At 35.4% G+C, this 17918-nt stretch overlaps 2 protein-coding genes across 2 annotated transcripts; one reads left to right on the top strand and one right to left on the bottom strand.

The window, feature by feature from the left end:
• Positions 1 to 1723: 1723 nt before the first annotated feature.
• On the bottom strand, positions 1724 to 3526 carry LOC107611086 (uncharacterized). The gene is made up of 3 exons (XM_016313048.1): positions 2805 to 3526; positions 2474 to 2699; positions 1724 to 2287 (listed from the first exon to the last, which is right to left on the bottom strand). The coding sequence occupies exons 1-3, from the start codon at positions 3524 to 3526 to the stop codon at positions 1724 to 1726; spliced, it is 1512 nt and encodes a 503-aa protein (XP_016168534.1).
• Positions 3527 to 5155: 1629 nt separating this feature from the next.
• Positions 5156 to 7307, top strand: LOC107612911 (putative glutathione S-transferase). Its single transcript, XM_016314696.3, has 2 exons — positions 5156 to 5644; positions 6689 to 7307. The coding sequence occupies exons 1-2, from the start codon at positions 5330 to 5332 to the stop codon at positions 7031 to 7033; spliced, it is 660 nt and encodes a 219-aa protein (XP_016170182.1). The 5' UTR covers positions 5156 to 5329; the 3' UTR covers positions 7034 to 7307.
• The last annotated feature ends 10611 nt before the right edge of the window (positions 7308 to 17918 follow it).

The following is a 17918-nucleotide window of genomic DNA, read 5'->3' on the forward strand; positions in this document are numbered from 1 at the left end:
ACAATTAGGTGGTTTGCATACTTGCCTCCGAACGATGGCAAGGAACAGAGCGTCATAAGCTATCGGCTTGCATTGGATCGCTTGACCGCTCGTGATGTAAGTATTATACTAGTTAGGGTTTTCTATCTAGTTTGCTCTCTTGTTGTGACTAGATATATACTTGTTGTGGTAATGTCTGATGAGTTCTGAATTTTCGGATTGTATGGGAGCCCTACTCTGCGCTTGATATACTTGTCGTGGTCCATCCGGAGATACTTACAGAGGAGCATAGTCGCATCTGGCGAGCGGTCACTACTTTGATATACTTTGCGGTCATCGAGTGGCATCAGGTTGACAGGGTTGTTCCACAGCTGGGTGGAGTGCAGCATATCCCTGAGGATGCTTTGAACGTAGACTGGCTGCATGCTAAGGACGGGAGGGGTGGAGATAGGTGGTTCCCCCATTACTATCAGGTCTGGCATTTACACTGGGGAAACAGACTTGATGCAGTCATTGCCGTTGAGCGAGTGGCAGATGCCGGTCCCTCTGCAGATTACCTAGATTGGTGGTTCCGCGAGGCTTATCGGTTTCTTAGCCCGGGAGCAGCATTTGCGGATCCCAGAGGCACCCAGATACCTCCAGAGGCATTTCAGAGAGGGTCATCTCAGGTCCCACGCAGATCACAGCTACCTGATATGCCGGATAATCGCCGTGTTGAGAGACGCCGTCGTGTTGGTACTAGGGACACCGGTCGAGAGTGGCGATGGTTAGATGATATGATGCAGGATAATGATGCAGGCGGGGATGCTAGAGATGGTGGCGATCACCGTGTTCGTCGGTCTAGTGCCAGACGTGGGAGAAATGCTGGTCCCACCCAGTTCGGTGGTGGAGTAAGTGGGACCGCAGCGACTGAGGCTGGAGGGGATACATTCACCAGTAGATCTTATTCTTCGATGTCGGAGCCCAGCTCTCGTATGTATGCCCAGCCTGAGATGCCGACGATGACTATGGATTTAGATGATCAGCTGGGGAGTTCACAGTTTTATGCAGAGTTTGCTGCGATGATTAGGGATGATGCTGGCACATCCCATGTGCAGTTTGATACCCAGCCTTACCAGCCGCAGATGCCGGATGTGCAGTTCGAGACCACAGCTTACCAACCACATATGACAGAGATGCATTCCCAGCCAACTGATTATCAGGGTCAGTATGTGGTGGATCTTAACGAGCCCCCAGGTAGCCTGTTGGATACTTGGTTCACCATGGGAGGCACCCCCCAGTCAGCGTTTGGGTTAGACCCTCCAGTTGATCACGTTGGACAGGAGGCGGCCCGACCGACTCGAGTCAGGCGTCCCACTCGATGTGGGACGGGATCTCATCTCCTTGGTGATTTTAATGATGCATCCCGGGATGATCACGATGATTAGCATGTTGTGTTGTATTTTTTATTTGGTTATTTGGTTTATGTACTCATTATGGACTTTATGTTTATTTTCGTTGGATGACTGTTATTTTGGATTTTTATTTACTGATAAATGGTTATTCATCGTTTATATAATGGAAGTAAACCATGATAAATCTAGAAAACTGATAAACAACTACTTGAATTAACATTAACTACTAAACTGATAAGAATGAAAACTCATCGCTGATACAAACAGACATATTCGTAAGAACGAAGACTAAACTGATAACTGGTAACATGACACGTAAACTGATACAAAGGAACTAAATCATGATAAATTTAGATGCCGCTGGTAGAACCTCGCTGAGGACAACCCCTCCGAGTATGACCAGGCTGCCTGCACAGGCCACAGCGCTTCGGTCGACCTATGTCAGCTTCGTCCATGTTGTTGCGGATGCGGGTGGAACGTGGTCGTCCTTCTCTTGCCCTTCTCATGCCAGGGTCGGGGATCACAGTCGGACCGTCATATGGGGGCCAAATCCCCTCTGGAATACAAGGTGCAAAGGACATCTGATACACCTTAAAGACCTCAGACATGGTGTACACTTCATCGACATAAGTGGCCCAATCTAGCCGTGACTGTGCACAGCATGCGAGGGCATGGCAACAGGGGTAGTGCAGCGCCTGGAAGTATCCACAATCGCAGGTGTGATCCCTTAGAGAAACCCGATAGCTACCCAACGAGAATTTGCCAGTGGGAGTAGTCTCAGCCACCGTATAGTCAAGGTGATGCCTATCGAACACAGTCACAGTAAAGCACCTCGAATCCTTCAGGTTGCGCTCAATGGCCTTAACTAGTGCCTGCGAAAACCGGTGCCCAGACCCTAACTGTGCCTCTGCCGTCTACCCCCGGACAACAAACAACTCCGCCAGCCGGAGATATGTCGACTTAACCAGGGACGTCACTGGTAGATTTATTGTGCCCTTCAAAACAGAGTTCACACACTCAGATATATTGGTTGTCATGTGACCATATCGTCTTCCCCCATCTTTGTGCTGTGTTCACCTCTCATACTCCATTCTGTTTGCCCAATCGCACATGCCCGGGTTCTCTGTCCTCATTATATCAAACCAATAGTCAAATTCTGCTTCCGTCTTCGCATAAGCGGCATTTACCAACCACCTCCTCGCATCCTGTCCCTTGAAAGTAAGGGCAAAAGTTGCAGCAACATGCCGAATACAAAATGTCCGATAAGCATGGGGAGGTCGCCAACTACTATCGGGGGACTCTAGTGCAGCCTTGATCCCGTTGTGTCTATCAGAGATCACAAGAATACCTTACTGTGGAGTAACATATCTTCTAAGGTTAGATAGAAAGTATGACCAAGACTGTGCATTTTTCCCCTCCACGAGTGCAAACGCAACAGGCAAAATATTCGAGTTACCATCCTGAGCGATCGCCAACAACAATGTCCCGCCATACTTGCCATAGAGGTGTGTTCCGTTGATGCTTACGAGCGGCTTACAGTGGCGGAATACCTCAATACATGGAGGGAATGTCCAAAACATGCGATAAAAGTAGACTCTATCTTCGTCAACTTGGTCACCCAGTCTAACCGGGGAGGTCTTCAGCAGAGCAACGGAACCTTCCATGGTGCATGTGACCCCAAGGATCCATCGAGACATATCCGCATACGACTCCTCCCAATCGCCATATATCTGCGATACTGCCTTCTGCTTTGCCAACCACACCTTCCGATAACTAGGCCTGAATCCATATGTCGCCTCTGTTGCCTCTTGCAACACCTTAATCGACACCGATGCATCAGCTCTAACCAATGGAAAGATTCTCGCACAGATGACATGATAATCAAGCTGCTTGTGATCGCTCGATATCGATGTGGCCATACACGTGTGTGGTCCGTTGTACCTCCTAACTTCCCATGTGCTCTTCCTTTTCCGCATGACTATCCGAATCAACCACGTGCACCCATTACCAAACTCCTTGCATCTCCCTTGGTATTTCAGATTGTCTGACTCCATAACCTTGTACTCAACTCCACGCCGGATACTGTAATATTTTACGCTCAGCACGGCTTCCTCCTTACTCTGGAATGATTGGCCAATCTGAAATTCAGTCATAGGTGCCCCATCATGCATCCCCTGCCCATTGAATGTTGCATCTACATTCTGGTGTTGGCCGATGGCTTCCAAGTTCAACGAAGAGAGGTGGGGGAGGATACTCTTGTGTTCCAGAACCGGAACCTCCATGGGTAGTACGTGTACCTCTTGGAATATCATCATCACTGTCCCCACCAATATCGACCGGCTCCTCATCCGAATCATCGTCACATAGCGCATTCTCAACTAGATCCGGACAGGCATCAAACTCAAAATCAAGCACAACAGGAGCCACATATGCATGAACAGCCCCAGCATGTTCGGGCTCAGGAATCGGAACTGCCGCTGCTACCACATGCATCGATGTCGAGGCACCACCAGCTGTGGTCGACTAAGGATTTGGTGCCGATGCCCCAGAGCTATCCACACCATCTTCCAACTTCGCAAGCAGCTCAGGTACCCTCACCTCCGGAAAACTACGCCTGCAATGAAACAAGACCTGCAGGTCTTCATCCGACCCTATGACGAAGGTCTCATATCTCACCCCAGTTGAAACAACAGCTATTGGAATCTTGTAAAATAACTTTTTTACCCACTTCGTCCCACAAGTACCGAGCTTCCGTAATATGCCTAGCTTAATCTCTGCCAATGTACTCGACGATCTGATAAAAATACTAAGCGATTCTCTATCTGTAAATTTCACACCATGCCTTTTGCTCTTTTGAATTTTTCCAAAGCAGTGAACCAGAGCCACAAAACTCTCCTCCCCTCCATTTGTGAATAACACTCTACCTCTCCATATTTGGCCCCTCCATGGTTTATATAGGCAGCCCCATTCAGCATCCTCAACGTAAACCGCTATAGGCTCTAGCGGTTTACACGCACGGACACCAACACACGTAAACCGCTGCTGGCAGCAGCGGTTTATGACCAATGCATGTTCCACGTAAACCGCGGCTGGTACCAGCGGTTTATGAGTTAGCCATAATGCACATAAATCGCGGCTGGTTGTAGCGGTTTCTGTAGACCTGTAAACCACTACTGCCAGTAGCGGTTTATATAAAAATGTGAAACAATACAATTGCGTATTAAATTTGGAAACAATGTATTTACGTAATATCGAAGTTGAAATAATTTAATTAAAAAAATTACCCTTAATAATACTACTAATTAAGTCATATATTTTTCTATGTATTATTTCTTATAATATTTCTCTTCAATTTTAACAAAACTCTAAATATTAACCATCTCATATCAATGTTTTAAATTCAAAAAAATAAATTATATTAATGATAGTTAATAAATCAATTTTATTTATACATTAAAATTAAATACTATTAACTCTTTATTATACGAATTATTTTATATAAAGTTAATGATAAAAAATATTAAACTTAAATTTTCTTTTAAATTAAAATAAAACAGTTTAAAATTTTTTTAAAATTTAAATAAAATATTAAAAATATTAAAAATCAAATTAAGATTTGAGTTAAGCCCATGGGCCAAAATACTAGTTTTCCAAAATTCACTTTATCAACATTAATTTCTACTAATGATGCCTTCACAAATATTCTAGAAAATTGTGCTGCAGGCGGTTGTAAAGTTGCACAGATCAATTGTCTTTATTACATTACATTAATTTAATTAACTGAGTAATTGACAGTCAAATATCATCACATTCCAAAGGTGCACAGTTCAAACTTTCAGCCTATAAATATAAACAGCCCCCTAAGCAGAGTCACTCAACTATAAATTAAAACACTTCTCTACTTCTCCCTTCTTTAAACTCTAGCAATCTCTCCATTCTTGTGTTGCAAATCAACAATGGCAGATGAGGTGACTCTACTGGATTTCTGGCCAAGCCCTTTTGGGATGAGGTTAAGAATAGCACTTGCTGAAAAGGGTATCAAGTATGAGTACAAAGATGAGGACTTGAGGAACAAGAGCCCTCTGTTGCTGAAAATGAACCCTGTTCATAAGAAAATCCCAGTTCTTATTCACAATGGAAAACCCATTTGTGAGTCTCTAATTGCTGTTCAATACATTGATGAAGTGTGGAGTGATAGATCTCCTTTGTTGCCTTCTGATCCTTATCAAAGAGCTCAGGCTAGGTTCTGGGCTGATTTTGTCGACAAGAAGGTACCTACCCTTTTCCTTTTTCCTGAGAGTAATATTGTAATTTAATTAACGGATAATGTCATTCTTTTTTAGTTTTAAATTATTTTTTATTTTATTTTATTTTCTATAATAGTCAATGAGAGTTTTCGTAATTTGTGCTGCGATCTTTGTAATAATCTCAAAATAAAAACTGTCCTTTTTTGTGCCAATTATCCTTGTTTCTTGGTTGATAAAAATTTGACATATTTTGATTTAGATAACAAATATTTTTTTGTATGTTTCCTTTTTAATATATGTTTAATTCTTAATTTCTGTATATTTTTGTTGTAGAACAACTCTCAAATGATTGGTTATTATACTTTCTTGCTAGCTAATCTGTGACCCTCTGGATGTAGTCTAGAACATAGATGGGCTGCATGTAAAAAAAGCAAAATGCAAAAATGGTACCAATTTGGATAAGGAATATATGTCACTTTATGTTGGACCTTTTTCTTTACTAAGATATTCTCCCAATCTATACTAATTTTTAAATAGTGAAACTACTTTTCCTGTTTCTAAGTTTTGTTCTTTTGCCCCTCATTTGCATGCTTTTATGTATCAGTGTGTGACAAAGATCCTGTTTATTAATTATGTCCCTGAGTCAAAATTAACCACTTTCCAAATAAATGAGTGTATTAATCTATATGACCATAATCTCAAACTAATCATCCTTTAAGATTAGTCCCTTATCAGAGGCTTAACTTCTTCATTATGAAAAAATATATAAAAAGGTGTTTTCCTCATTGTATACCAGTTGTTGAACAATAAATTTTTTGAATTAAGAATAATTCCCTTGTAGAATCATAGACCGACTCGTATCAACATTGTGAATAGTCATTGAGTTAAAATTTTTGTTTATAAAATAATACATAATTAAATGTTAAAAAAACATGTCATTACTAAAAATCGTTTAAGCAAGTTAAATCCATAAAAAACTAATACGTTTCATTTTAATTGAATATTTCTTCCATTTTTATAATCCAATCAACTCTCTTTAATTATTTAATTTCTTGATATGTCAAACAGATTTATGATGCTGGAAGGAAGGTATGGACCCTGAAAGGAGAAGAACAAGAAGCTGGGAAGAAAGAGTTCTTGGATGCCCTTAAACTCTTGGAGGATCAACTTGGTGACAAGCCCTATTTTGGAGGTGACAACATTGGTTATGTTGATGTGTCACTTGTTCCATTCTACAGCTGGTTCAAGGCATATGAGACATTTGGCAACATCAACATAGAAAAAGAGTGTCCCAAATTCATTGCTTGGGCCAAGAGGTGTCTTCAGAAGGAAAGTGTCTCTAGTTCACTCCCTGACCAAAACAAAGTCTATGGTTTCATTGTTGAGATGAGAAAGAAGTTTGGTTTAGAGTGAAGAGGCCGCCAAGTTTAGTTAAATGATTCTGTAATAATAAAAGGGCACTTTGCTGTGCCCAATTTTATGCTTTTAGTAGGAATTTATGGTATCCGAATAAATTATGTATCTTTGGTATGGGATTCGTAGCAACTTTACCATGTATTTGGTGTTTTATTTGTCTAAGTAGTTAATATTTTCTGTATTATTATTATATAACATTGTTGCTCAAACTTCTATTTTTTTTTCGCACTGTATTTTCTAATTTAGTAAGTCATGATTATTTTGTCCTGAATTGAAATTTTATTTAAAAGTTTATTGTTGGTTAATAAATTATTAAAGAATACATTCAAATTTAATTACAATGGCACAGAATGTCAACGATAATTACAATGGCTAATAAATGATTATTTTTAAGTTTTGCTCGAGTTTGTGAAAAATATTTATTTTGTTAGTCAAAATTTTTAAAATGTCAACGATAATTATAATGGCACAGACTGAACTAGAGGAGGAATAGATCATAATTTTTATAGATGAGGCCATCAAAAAAGGATTGGATTTATGTACTAAAAGTTTGATTGGAATATTACTGGCGGATAGATCATTTAGTGTAAGTACATTGGAGGCCGACAACTAGAAGGCTTCCGTGTTTTAGATCATGGAGGTAACAAATTTTAATTTTTCTTCAAAGATGAAATTGAATTGCTCATGATGAAAAAATGGGCTCATTGGTTGTTCAAGAATTATATTCTAAATCTGAAAAGATGGAGAGAAGATTCAATGATCAATGATGCAGAATTTTCTCATGTTCTTATATGGGTACAACTGTGGAATTTATCGTAGCAATGTAAAACCAAAGGATTGAAAAAAGGGTAGGAGAGACGCTGGAAAAAGTAATGGATGTTGCTATCTTCTCTATGAAGAGAAAGGAGGAGAGGATTTTAAAAATTCAAATTCTTCTAGACATCACAATGCCATTGAGGAGGAAGATGAGAATCTCGAAAAGCAACAACAAAATTATTGACCTTCAACTCAAGTACGAGAAGATTGGTAATTTTTGTTATTGTTGTGGATGCATCAGGCATGAGATCAGGGCATTTTAGAAAACAGCGTATGGAGGAGAAAAAGAAGCGGAATGAGGAACATGGCTAATGGCAGATCAATTCGGTAGGCAAGTGGAGGATCAAAAAGAAAACAATCTGAATCAACCCAATGCTACACAGGGAGACATACATAAACAGAAAAAATCAATTTCCAATTAACCTACTCAGAGAATTTGTAAGTCTCTTTGTTCAAGACTGAAACTCACAAATCAAATAAGATGATCAAGGGGTGCAAAGTGACCGAAAAATACTAATAATGGAAGGGAATAAGGGAGGACCAGAAACATGAGAAGAAAGAGATAAAGACAGTGGCCTAATCAATAGAGCCAACTCCGTCTAAATTAGATGATGGATGCTTCACCTTCAGTGCAGCAGGAGGTAACAAGAGGGGAGGAGAGATTAAGAAACAAAATCTGAAGCAAATAACAAGAAAAAAACACAGCTTTCAAGCTGTCTTAGGTATTAAGAGGAGATCTGGAAGATCGGGTGAGAGTATAGGTGTTAAAAAATTTTGTCAGGAGGAAGAAGAAGAGCTGAATAAGGGAGAGGGTACCACCTAACAATTGGCACCTAAGGAAGGATGAAAGTAATGATGTGGAATTGTCGAGGTTTGGAAAAACCCCTGACAGTTTACAACATCAAAAGGATTTCTAGATCCTATTCTCCCGAGGTATTATTTTTTTGTGAGACAAAAAATAGTACCTTGACAGTGGAGAGAGTGCTAAGGAGAAAAGACTACAAATCTGTTTTTACAGTTGATCCAATGGGCCTGTCTGGAGAATTAGCAGTGATTTGAAAGGATGAAGTGCGGGTGCACATAGTGAAACATGACCATTTCTTTGTGTATTTTTCATAGAGGATCAGCAAGTTGGTTTAAAATGGAAAATTGTAGGAGTTCACTTGCACATAGATGAGACAAATAGAGGGTTTCAATTTGCAAAACTATTACAGATAATGGAAGGAGGGAGTGAAAAGCTGGCAATAATAAGAGACTTCAATGCAATTAAAAATCAAGAGGAAAAGGAGGGAGGAAGACAAAAATCCAGCACTTCAATACAACAGTTTAAGAATTTCATCAATGAGGGAAGGCTAGTCGACATTGGTTATAAGGGAGATAAATATACTTGGAGTAATCATCAATTTGGAGAGAATCATATAAAGGAGAGATTGGACAGAGCTCTTATTACAAATGGGTGGAGAGGTGAATTTTCAGCAACCACTCTTGCACACTTATTCGATTCGGGTTCAAACCATAAGGCCATTCTTCTCAACACGGGTGGTGAAGAAAGGAGGATAAAGAGAAGGTTCATATTCCAGGAGCGATGGTGCAAAAATGAAGAGGTGATTAGCTTAATCAAATAGGCATGGATAACATATATTCATGGGTCTCCAATGTTTAAGCTAGCTGAAAAGCTGAAGTGTTGTAGACATTCAATTATACAATGGCAGCAGCACTCTGAACAAAATTCAAGGAAGAAAATTTAGATTCTCAAGAATCGGATAGAATCAGAAATGCAGAAAGGAGTTCAGGCGGATGGGATTGCTATCCGAATCTTAGAAACTGAACTAGAGGACACATTGGAGGAAGAAGAGCGGTATTGAAGGAAGAAGTCTAGGGTGCAATGGCTCAACTGGGTCAATAGAAATACTAAATTTTTTCATTCTAAGTTTCAAACGAGGAACCGAAAAAATAGAATAAAGGAGTCGGAGGACAAGGAGGGGAATATGGCAAAGGAACCAGTAGAAATAGCGAAAGTTGCACAATAATACTTTGAAAATCTATTCACAACAAGCTATCCTAAAGACCCAACTGCAGAATTGGATGGAAGACGCTAAAAAATAAATGCAGCCACTAATAGAATGTTGTGTAGGCCAGTGACTGAAGATGAAATTAAAGCAGCAGTCTTCTCCATCAACCCTTTTTTGGCTCTGGGAGATGATGGATTCACAGCAAAATTTTTACAATTCTTTTGGAGTACAATAAAAGGAGATGTGACAGCACCTGTTAGAAGCTTTTTCAACGGAGGTAAAATTTTAAAAGCTTTTAACCATACTCATGTCTCATACCTATGGTGCCGGCCACTAGCTTTATAAAACAAGTTAGACCGATTAGTCTTAGCTCTGTTTTCTATAAGATCATATGATTCATATCTAAAATTCTGGTGCATAGACTTCAATCAGTTATGAATAGACTAATCAGTGACTCTCAAAATGCTTTTATAAAGGGTAAGATGATCATTGATAATGTTCTAATTGCACACAAATTCATGCATTTTCTCAAAAATAAAAGGCATGGAGATTATGATTTGGCATTAAAGCTGGATATGAGCAAGGCTTATGATAGGGTAGAATGGAGTTCTGTTTAGAAGGTGATGAAGAAGCTAGGTTTCTGTGATCGATAGATAAAGTGGATTGAGGAACTTGTGACGACGGTATCTTACTCTGTTATTGTGGATTGACAACCTCATGGTTATTTTAAACCATGTAGAGAACTACGATAAGGTGATCCTCTATCTCCCTACCTATTTTTGTTTTGCACAGAGGGACTCTCCCATCTGCTCCACAGAGAAGAACAAGAGCTGAAAATATCTGGTTTGAGACTCAATCAGAGGTGTCTGACAATCAATCATCTTTTCTTCGCAGATGATTCAATTCCTTTTAGCAAAGCTTCAGAAGTAAAGTGCAAGAGATTGCTACAGATTCTACAGACTTACGAAGAAATTAGTGGCCAAAAGGTAAACGTGGACAAATCATCAGTCTTTTTTAGTAAGAACACACCAATTCCAGTCCAAGACCATTTGGCGGAGATTCTCCTTGTCCCTCATATTGGTAATCAAAACAAATATTTGGGTTTACTGACAGTGATTTAGAGATCAAAGAAAGTGACTTTTAACTATACATTAAAGATAGGGTGTTTCAGAAGCTCAGCCACTAGAAGAGGGCTCTATTATCTTCTAGTGGACGCGAAGTGCTTATTAAGGCGGTGGCAATGGCGATACCTATATACACACTAAGTTGCTTCAAGTTATCAGAGACACTAATGGAAGAGATCCGGAGAGGCATACTCCAGTTTTGGTGGGAAAAAAAGATCAGAAAACAGGATGCAATGGATCAGATAGAGAATTTCTTGCAAACCAAAAATGCAAGGAGGGACTAAACTTTAAAGATTTGAAGGCTTTTAATCTTGCCATGCTCGCAAAGCAAGGTTAGAGGTTAATTTTCAGACCTAATTCTCTCATCAGTAAAGTGTTACAGAGCAAATATTACAGATATTCAAGCTTCCTAAGAGCAGAGGTTAGTAATAACCCATCATGGGGTTGGATGAGTATTATCGAGGGCAAAAAGGTGCTAGAAAAAGGTATACTATGGGAAGTAGGAAGCGGATTTAACATCAGAATCCGAGAAGACTCATGGGTGAAGGATTATGTTTTAATTACTCCTATTACTACCACTGCAATGACTGCTAATCTAGAATGGGTTTCACAATTACAACATTCAAACAGAAAATGAAACTAGAACTTAATTCAGTCCAATTTCAATCCAGAAATAGTTACAACAATAATCAACACTCCAATTCATGAGACAGAGGATAGAGTTACCTGGGTGTTGGAGAAAGGGGACGGCTTCACTGTTGCTTCAGGAAACAAAATACATTTAACTTCTACCACCCACCATCTGAATACCTGCCAGAAGAATGCAAAGGAAAGGACTTATGGAGGGGCATATGAAAAATTAATTATCAACCAAAAATAAAACATTGGCTCTGAAAATTGATGCATGGAGGACTCCTTGTGAAAGAAAGGTTGAACTCCCGAATACAATCCATCGAATCCTAGTACCCAAAATACAATCAGTCACAAGAAAGTATTTTTTTTTTATTATTTTTAGGAGTGCTCAGATGTGATTGAAGTTTAGAAATGTTCAAATCTGCCATGGTCGATTCAAGCTCGAGAACCATAGAAGTGGTGGATTCGTCTCGGAAGAAGAACTGAAAATGGAGGAAAATCCGAACGAAAAAAGAGCAGTAGCAGCAAACCTCTTATGGCAAATCTGATTAGCAAGAAACGCCTGGGTATTTGAAGATAGAACCACCCCTTCAACAACTATAGTGAAAATGGCCAGGAAAAATGTGCGTGAGAGAAGATGAGACCCTTGAGTTTTTATTTTACTTTTTTAGTTTTTTTATGTTTAAGTCATTTTATTAAAGTTAAAACTTCCTATTCTCTTTATTACAATTTTTGCCTGTAGTTTAAATTAGACCAATTTTCAATAAAAAAAAATGGTATAACTTTGACAAAAATAATTTATTAAAGATAAAATTGAAAATTTTCACTTATTTAAATGTACCAATGAGATAACCATTAGAGTAATTTAATTTTGTTGCTCAACTTATTCTTTTATTTTAGAATTGATATTTTTTATTTTTTTTATTTTATCGTGTTTCAAAAGGAATTATTAAATTTAAAGTGATAAGTTTTTATTATTTAATAATACTTTTTTAGAAAAATTGTTAATACTAAAAGTACTATGAAAATATAAAAAAAAGTGACTTTTATTCTAACAAAATTTCCATAACTAACTATTATAACCCCGGTGGGAATAGACATATTAGAATATATATATATATATATATATATATATATATATATATATATATATAACACGCACAAAAAAATATGATTTAATTTTGATATAGTAATAGCATAAAATATTTTATATAAGTGTGTAATACCAATTTTTTTAGGTGATTATTCACTCAATTAATATAAAAAATAATTATTTTTATTAATATGTCCTTATATAATTAAATACACATATACAATTATTTTATATTATCAAATATATATATATATATAATCATATCATGTGTATATTAAAATTTAGTTACCAAATTAATCATAAAATATATGTTAAAATATAAAATATGCATTTGAGTTGAGTGTAGTTTTGTGAAAATAAATTAAGTAAAAAAGATTAAGGAGTGAGATTAAGGAGAGAAAAAATTTCTGAAAAAAATACATCTGCTATTAATAAATAAGTAACACAAAAATTAAAAATGTGAAATAATGGTGGAAAACAAATATTACGATCTTCACTAATATCACAAGATGATAAATGAGTTCTTTTAAAGTGGACAAAATTTAGGTATAACTTACTATTTGGTGTTCTAATATACTAATTTTATAAATTCTCTTGTTTGAATTTGATGAATAAAATAAAGGTTTAATTACTCTGTTGATCTTTATAGTTTTGCCGAAATTTTTAATAAGGTACTTATATTTTTTTTTAATTGGGGTTGTATACTACTTTCAATTTTGTAATTAGATCATTCTTACTATAAATTATATTAGAGTTAACTGAATATTTCTATAATTAAGAACCTAATTAAATCTTTGACCACATATTTTTTGGAAGAAATATTCCGTTAATGTTAACAATTTTTTATATAAAAAAAAACCTAATTACAAAATTAAAAATAGTATACCTAATTGAAAAGAAAAAAATTGTAGGACCTAATTACAAAATTTGGTAAAATTATAGGGATTAGTAGACTAAGTAAGCCTAAAATAAAAAACAATAAAAAAAAAATTAGAGGAAAGTAAAGAAAAGAGATTATTTCCAAAGTTTTAGAAAAGTATTTTTTAAGTATTTTTTGAGAGTAGTGGGGTTAAATCCCCTTTTTATAATCTCAACCCATTTTAAAAAGAGAGTACATTATTTAATTTTAATAGTTACAATATCATATTCATCATATTTCTCTTCGCCCAAGACTAGTTACTAAATTGGATAATTAGCAAAATGCGCTTTTTAATGTTCGTATTATTTTAAATTTCTTTAACTAAAAATGGATATAAAAAGGAAATTGATCTCCACAAATTAAGGTAGCAATTTTAATACGGCCTTGGATGTTCATATAAAAAAGGTGTATAGATTAAACAGTGTTCATAACATGTGACATTAATAAAGAGGCATCTAATTTGGTTTATTTTTAACTAGATGACATTCTCTATACATTAAATTCAACTATCCACTTTTTATTAATTTAGTTTTCACTTAAAGAGAAATTCAACTCCTTAGAGTGTTCTTTTTAAGTATAATCTTTTTGACCCAACACCTATAAAAAAATTGTGTTTTTTTTGTCCATATTTTAAGTCATCTTAAAATTATTCATAATAATAAAATTATACTAAAGTAGAATCATAAGTCCCATGAAGTCTTTAAGGTAGCGTTTGGTAGAGAGATGGGGACTGAAAGACTGAGACTGAGAGACAGAGACTAAGAGACAGAGACCGAAATAAATTTCAGTATTCTGTTTGGTGTAAAGTGAGAGACAGAAATTGAAATAAGAATAAAACTCTAATTTAATTTGCACAAAGGATAAAATTGGAATTAATTAATTGAAATGAGAGTATTTTAGGTATAAAATGTTATTAAAATTTCAATCTTCTTCTCTAAAAATTTCAGTCCCTTGTGTCCCTTCTTTTTGGAGGTACTGAAATACTGAAATTTTAGGGATAGAGACAGAAATTTTAGTACCAATCTCTGAGCTAACAAACATGATACTGTGTCTCAGTCTCTTAGTCTCTGTTCCAGTACCTCAAAACAAACGCTACCTAAGGGTACAAAATGCTTTTTCAAATTGTATATTTTATATTATTATGCTCGTTAGAGTGTCTTGAGATATCAAGTGTTCTTTATATTTGTATCTAAATGTGATTCTTCTTTCTTCTCAAGTAACTCATCTCACCTCTCTCATGTATATTGAACTATTATTGAACTATTACTTCTGAAATTAACTATAGAAAATTGAACTATTACTTCTGAAATTAACTATAAAAATTTTATAACAAAAATCCTTTAATTTGGGACTTAAAAAGTCATATTCTCATTTGTAAATATCTTCAATATTAACACAAATAAAAAAATGAATTAGAAACTATGAATAATAATCATTTATAATAAGAAAAAAATGAATATTTAATAATATTTATTTTAAAAAATATTTTGGCTAGCATAATCATAAAAAATTTGATTTTTCAGTTAGAACAATTTGAGCAATACTTTTATATACTTCATCAAATGAAATAAGAATGTCCATCCTATGTTGGTTGAATATAATTTTACATCTTTAAAATTTTAAAAGACTTCTCGCCAATGTGTTTTCATCTAAAGATTCTTTTATGGTGATCATTCCTTCTGCCTTGTCTACAATCTCAATCAGTATTACCTCTCTTGCAACACTTATTATTCCAATGTCATGTTAGAAAAAAGAGACGTTCTTTACACTTACTTGACTTTGTTTTCCATTTAGCAGTATCTTCCTTTCTTTTACTTGCTTATGAAACACATTTCGCAGCATGCAGTATTTTAGGCACTCATTCGCTCAAGTCTTCAAGGGTTGGTGGTTCTTTATCTATTTTGTATTCAATGTATTATTCTAAAATCACCCATTTACGATCACTATGGCTTGAGATTTGGAGAGGGGTAGCAGAGGTGGAAGACTATTTCTGTTAGAACCTTTAGAATAGGAACACTTTCTGCTTCTGCCATCAGTAACACACTTCTCTAGACAAAAAAATTTTTTTAGATCTCCTTTTACTACGCTTCATTGCCTTAGTTATTTTAGGTGCTTTGTTTAAGAGTTTAACGAAGGTGTTTATATTGCTTATGAAAAAAATAAATTTGAGAATTGAGACCCATGTTTCACATTTCTAATACACTTGTACACTAAAATTGGGAATCTTAGAGGGTGTCCATGCAAAGTAAGACTTGATATCAACATCTTTTGATAAATGCTATCAATCATTCTCCTTGTCCTTGTTTCACTCTCTCTAAGTCCGTGATATGCATGGAGAGTTCCATTTCCAAAAACTTATTACAGAATTTTATCACCAATTGCTCTCAAGTGTTATGTTATTGGCTTTCAGCTTAACATACTAGGTGAACGCTCTTCTCATCAAAGACTTTGAGAACTTCCTGATTTCAAACTCCTGATGGTACTTGAGCACTCTGGGATCATTTATGAATGATATGATGTATTTCTTGGCACTTTTCGTACCATCAATCTTGTGAAAGGTATGCGATTGGTACCGCTTAGGATGTAATTTTGCTAGAATATAGTGTTTGAATGGTAGATTTATTTTTCTAGTGGGTTTATTTGTCTTTTCTTTTTTCTTTAGAATACGTGCTAACTCTCTGCGAATAATATGGTTATTATTGTCTTCCTCCACATGCTCCTGATTCATGACTGGAGGTGGCGAAGGAATTCTATATCTCATTTAGTTCCTAGTCATTATTTCAGTAATCAAAGCTTGCATCTTTACCAGGTTGTGTATATATGGTTGTACACATGAACAAAAATAGTAATGTGAATGTACAGACCAGTAGTACTTCTAGTATGGAATGTAAAAAGATTTTTATAAACGAAAGTTCCTCCTCCTCCTAAACCAGATTCTGCTGCTCCATGTAGTCTTCTTCTGGGTTATTGAACGCTGTCTATGTAGCTAATTCTCTCTGAGATAAGTATTGTTAGGCTCTACCATTGTGTTGATGTGTCCCTCCCTAGTGGAGTTGTAAAATAATTTGGGTATAATTTTGTGATATAAATTAAGTAAAGAAAAATTAAAGTTAGGTAAACTTCTGAGGAAAACACTTCTATTATTGACAAATAAGCAATGCACAAACTAAAGATATAAAATGATGGTGGAGAAAAAATATTGAGACATTCACTAGTGTCATACGAGGATGAATGAATTCTTTTAAAATGGACAAAATTTAAGTATATCTTGCTCTCAGGTATTTCAGTAGAACACTTATATATTACTTTTATAAATTCTCTTTTTGAAATTTAATGAACAAAATGAAGAACAATGAAAAGAACTAGAGCAAAGCATAAAAAAAAGTCCAAAGTTTTAGAGAAAAGTCTTTTTTGAGAGTAGTGAGTTGAATTCTTTTCAGTCCCAAGCTATTTTAAAGAGAAAATACATCATCCAATTATTACAATACTGTATTCATCCTACTCCTTTTTTTCTAAAGTTAATTATTAAATGAGATAATTAGCAAAATGTATTTTTGAATATTTTCGGTATTTTAAGTTTCTTTAACTAAAAGTGGGTATAGAAAGGAAGTCGATCTCTACAAATTAAAGAAGCACTTTTGACATTGTTCCGGGTGTTTAAGTCAAAGACGTATTTACATAAAAGAGTGCTTATAACATATGAATGTGAAATTAGTGAAAGAATATATAGTTTGGTTCATTTTTAACTAAATGATATTCACTGCACTTTAAATTCAACCAATCTACTTTCATCAATTTAATTTTCACTTAAAAAAAATCCAACTCCTTAAGATATTTTTTTGGATTTCACTCTTCTAACCTAACACCTATAAAAAAAATTTACTCTTTTTTAATAATATTTTAAATCATCTTAAAATTATTCAAACATAATAAAATTGCACATTTAATGTAGAATCAACATAAATGTACATTTAATGTAGAATTAACATTAAATGCGAATAAATTTATTGAATGAAATAAAATTGACATATGAAAAATAATTTTAAGAGTAAAGTATATTTTTTGTCTCTAAAGTTTGGCAAAAATTTTAAAAATACCCCTCAATTTTATTTTGTTTCAATTTTGTCCCAAAAGTTTTCGATTTCCATCAAATATACCCTCGACGGCAAAATTTTTAAAAAATTTTAAGACCAATCTAACAATAATGCATGAAAATTATGCTTGATTTGCTTGTATTGAGAGTTGTTCTTATAAAATTGTTGTTGAATTGGTCTTAAATTTTTTG

Source organism: Arachis ipaensis, chromosome B8 (genome assembly GCF_059453495.1).
Source record: "Arachis ipaensis isolate K30076 ecotype BB chromosome B8, ASM5945349v1, whole genome shotgun sequence".
Classification (NCBI taxonomy): Eukaryota; Viridiplantae; Streptophyta; class Magnoliopsida; order Fabales; family Fabaceae; genus Arachis; species Arachis ipaensis.

Bases quoted from the DNA above. Each gene is read 5' to 3' on its own strand.
- LOC107611086 (XM_016313048.1), bottom strand. From the start codon at position 3,526: ATGACTGAATTTCAGATTGGCCAATCATTCCAGAGTAAGGAGGAAGCC. The intron at 2,700-2,804 runs GTTTGCACTCGT...GATCTCTGATAG, and splicing joins TCGAATATTTTGCCTGTTGC to ACACAACGGGATCAAGGCTG. The intron at 2,288-2,473 runs GCAAACAGAATG...GTCCGGGGGTAG, and splicing joins ACCCGGGCATGTGCGATTGG to ACGGCAGAGGCACAGTTAGG.
- LOC107612911 (XM_016314696.3), top strand. From the start codon at position 5,330: ATGGCAGATGAGGTGACTCTACTGGATTTCTGGCCAAGCCCTTTTGGG. The intron at 5,645-6,688 runs GTACCTACCCTT...TATGTCAAACAG, and splicing joins CTGATTTTGTCGACAAGAAG to ATTTATGATGCTGGAAGGAA.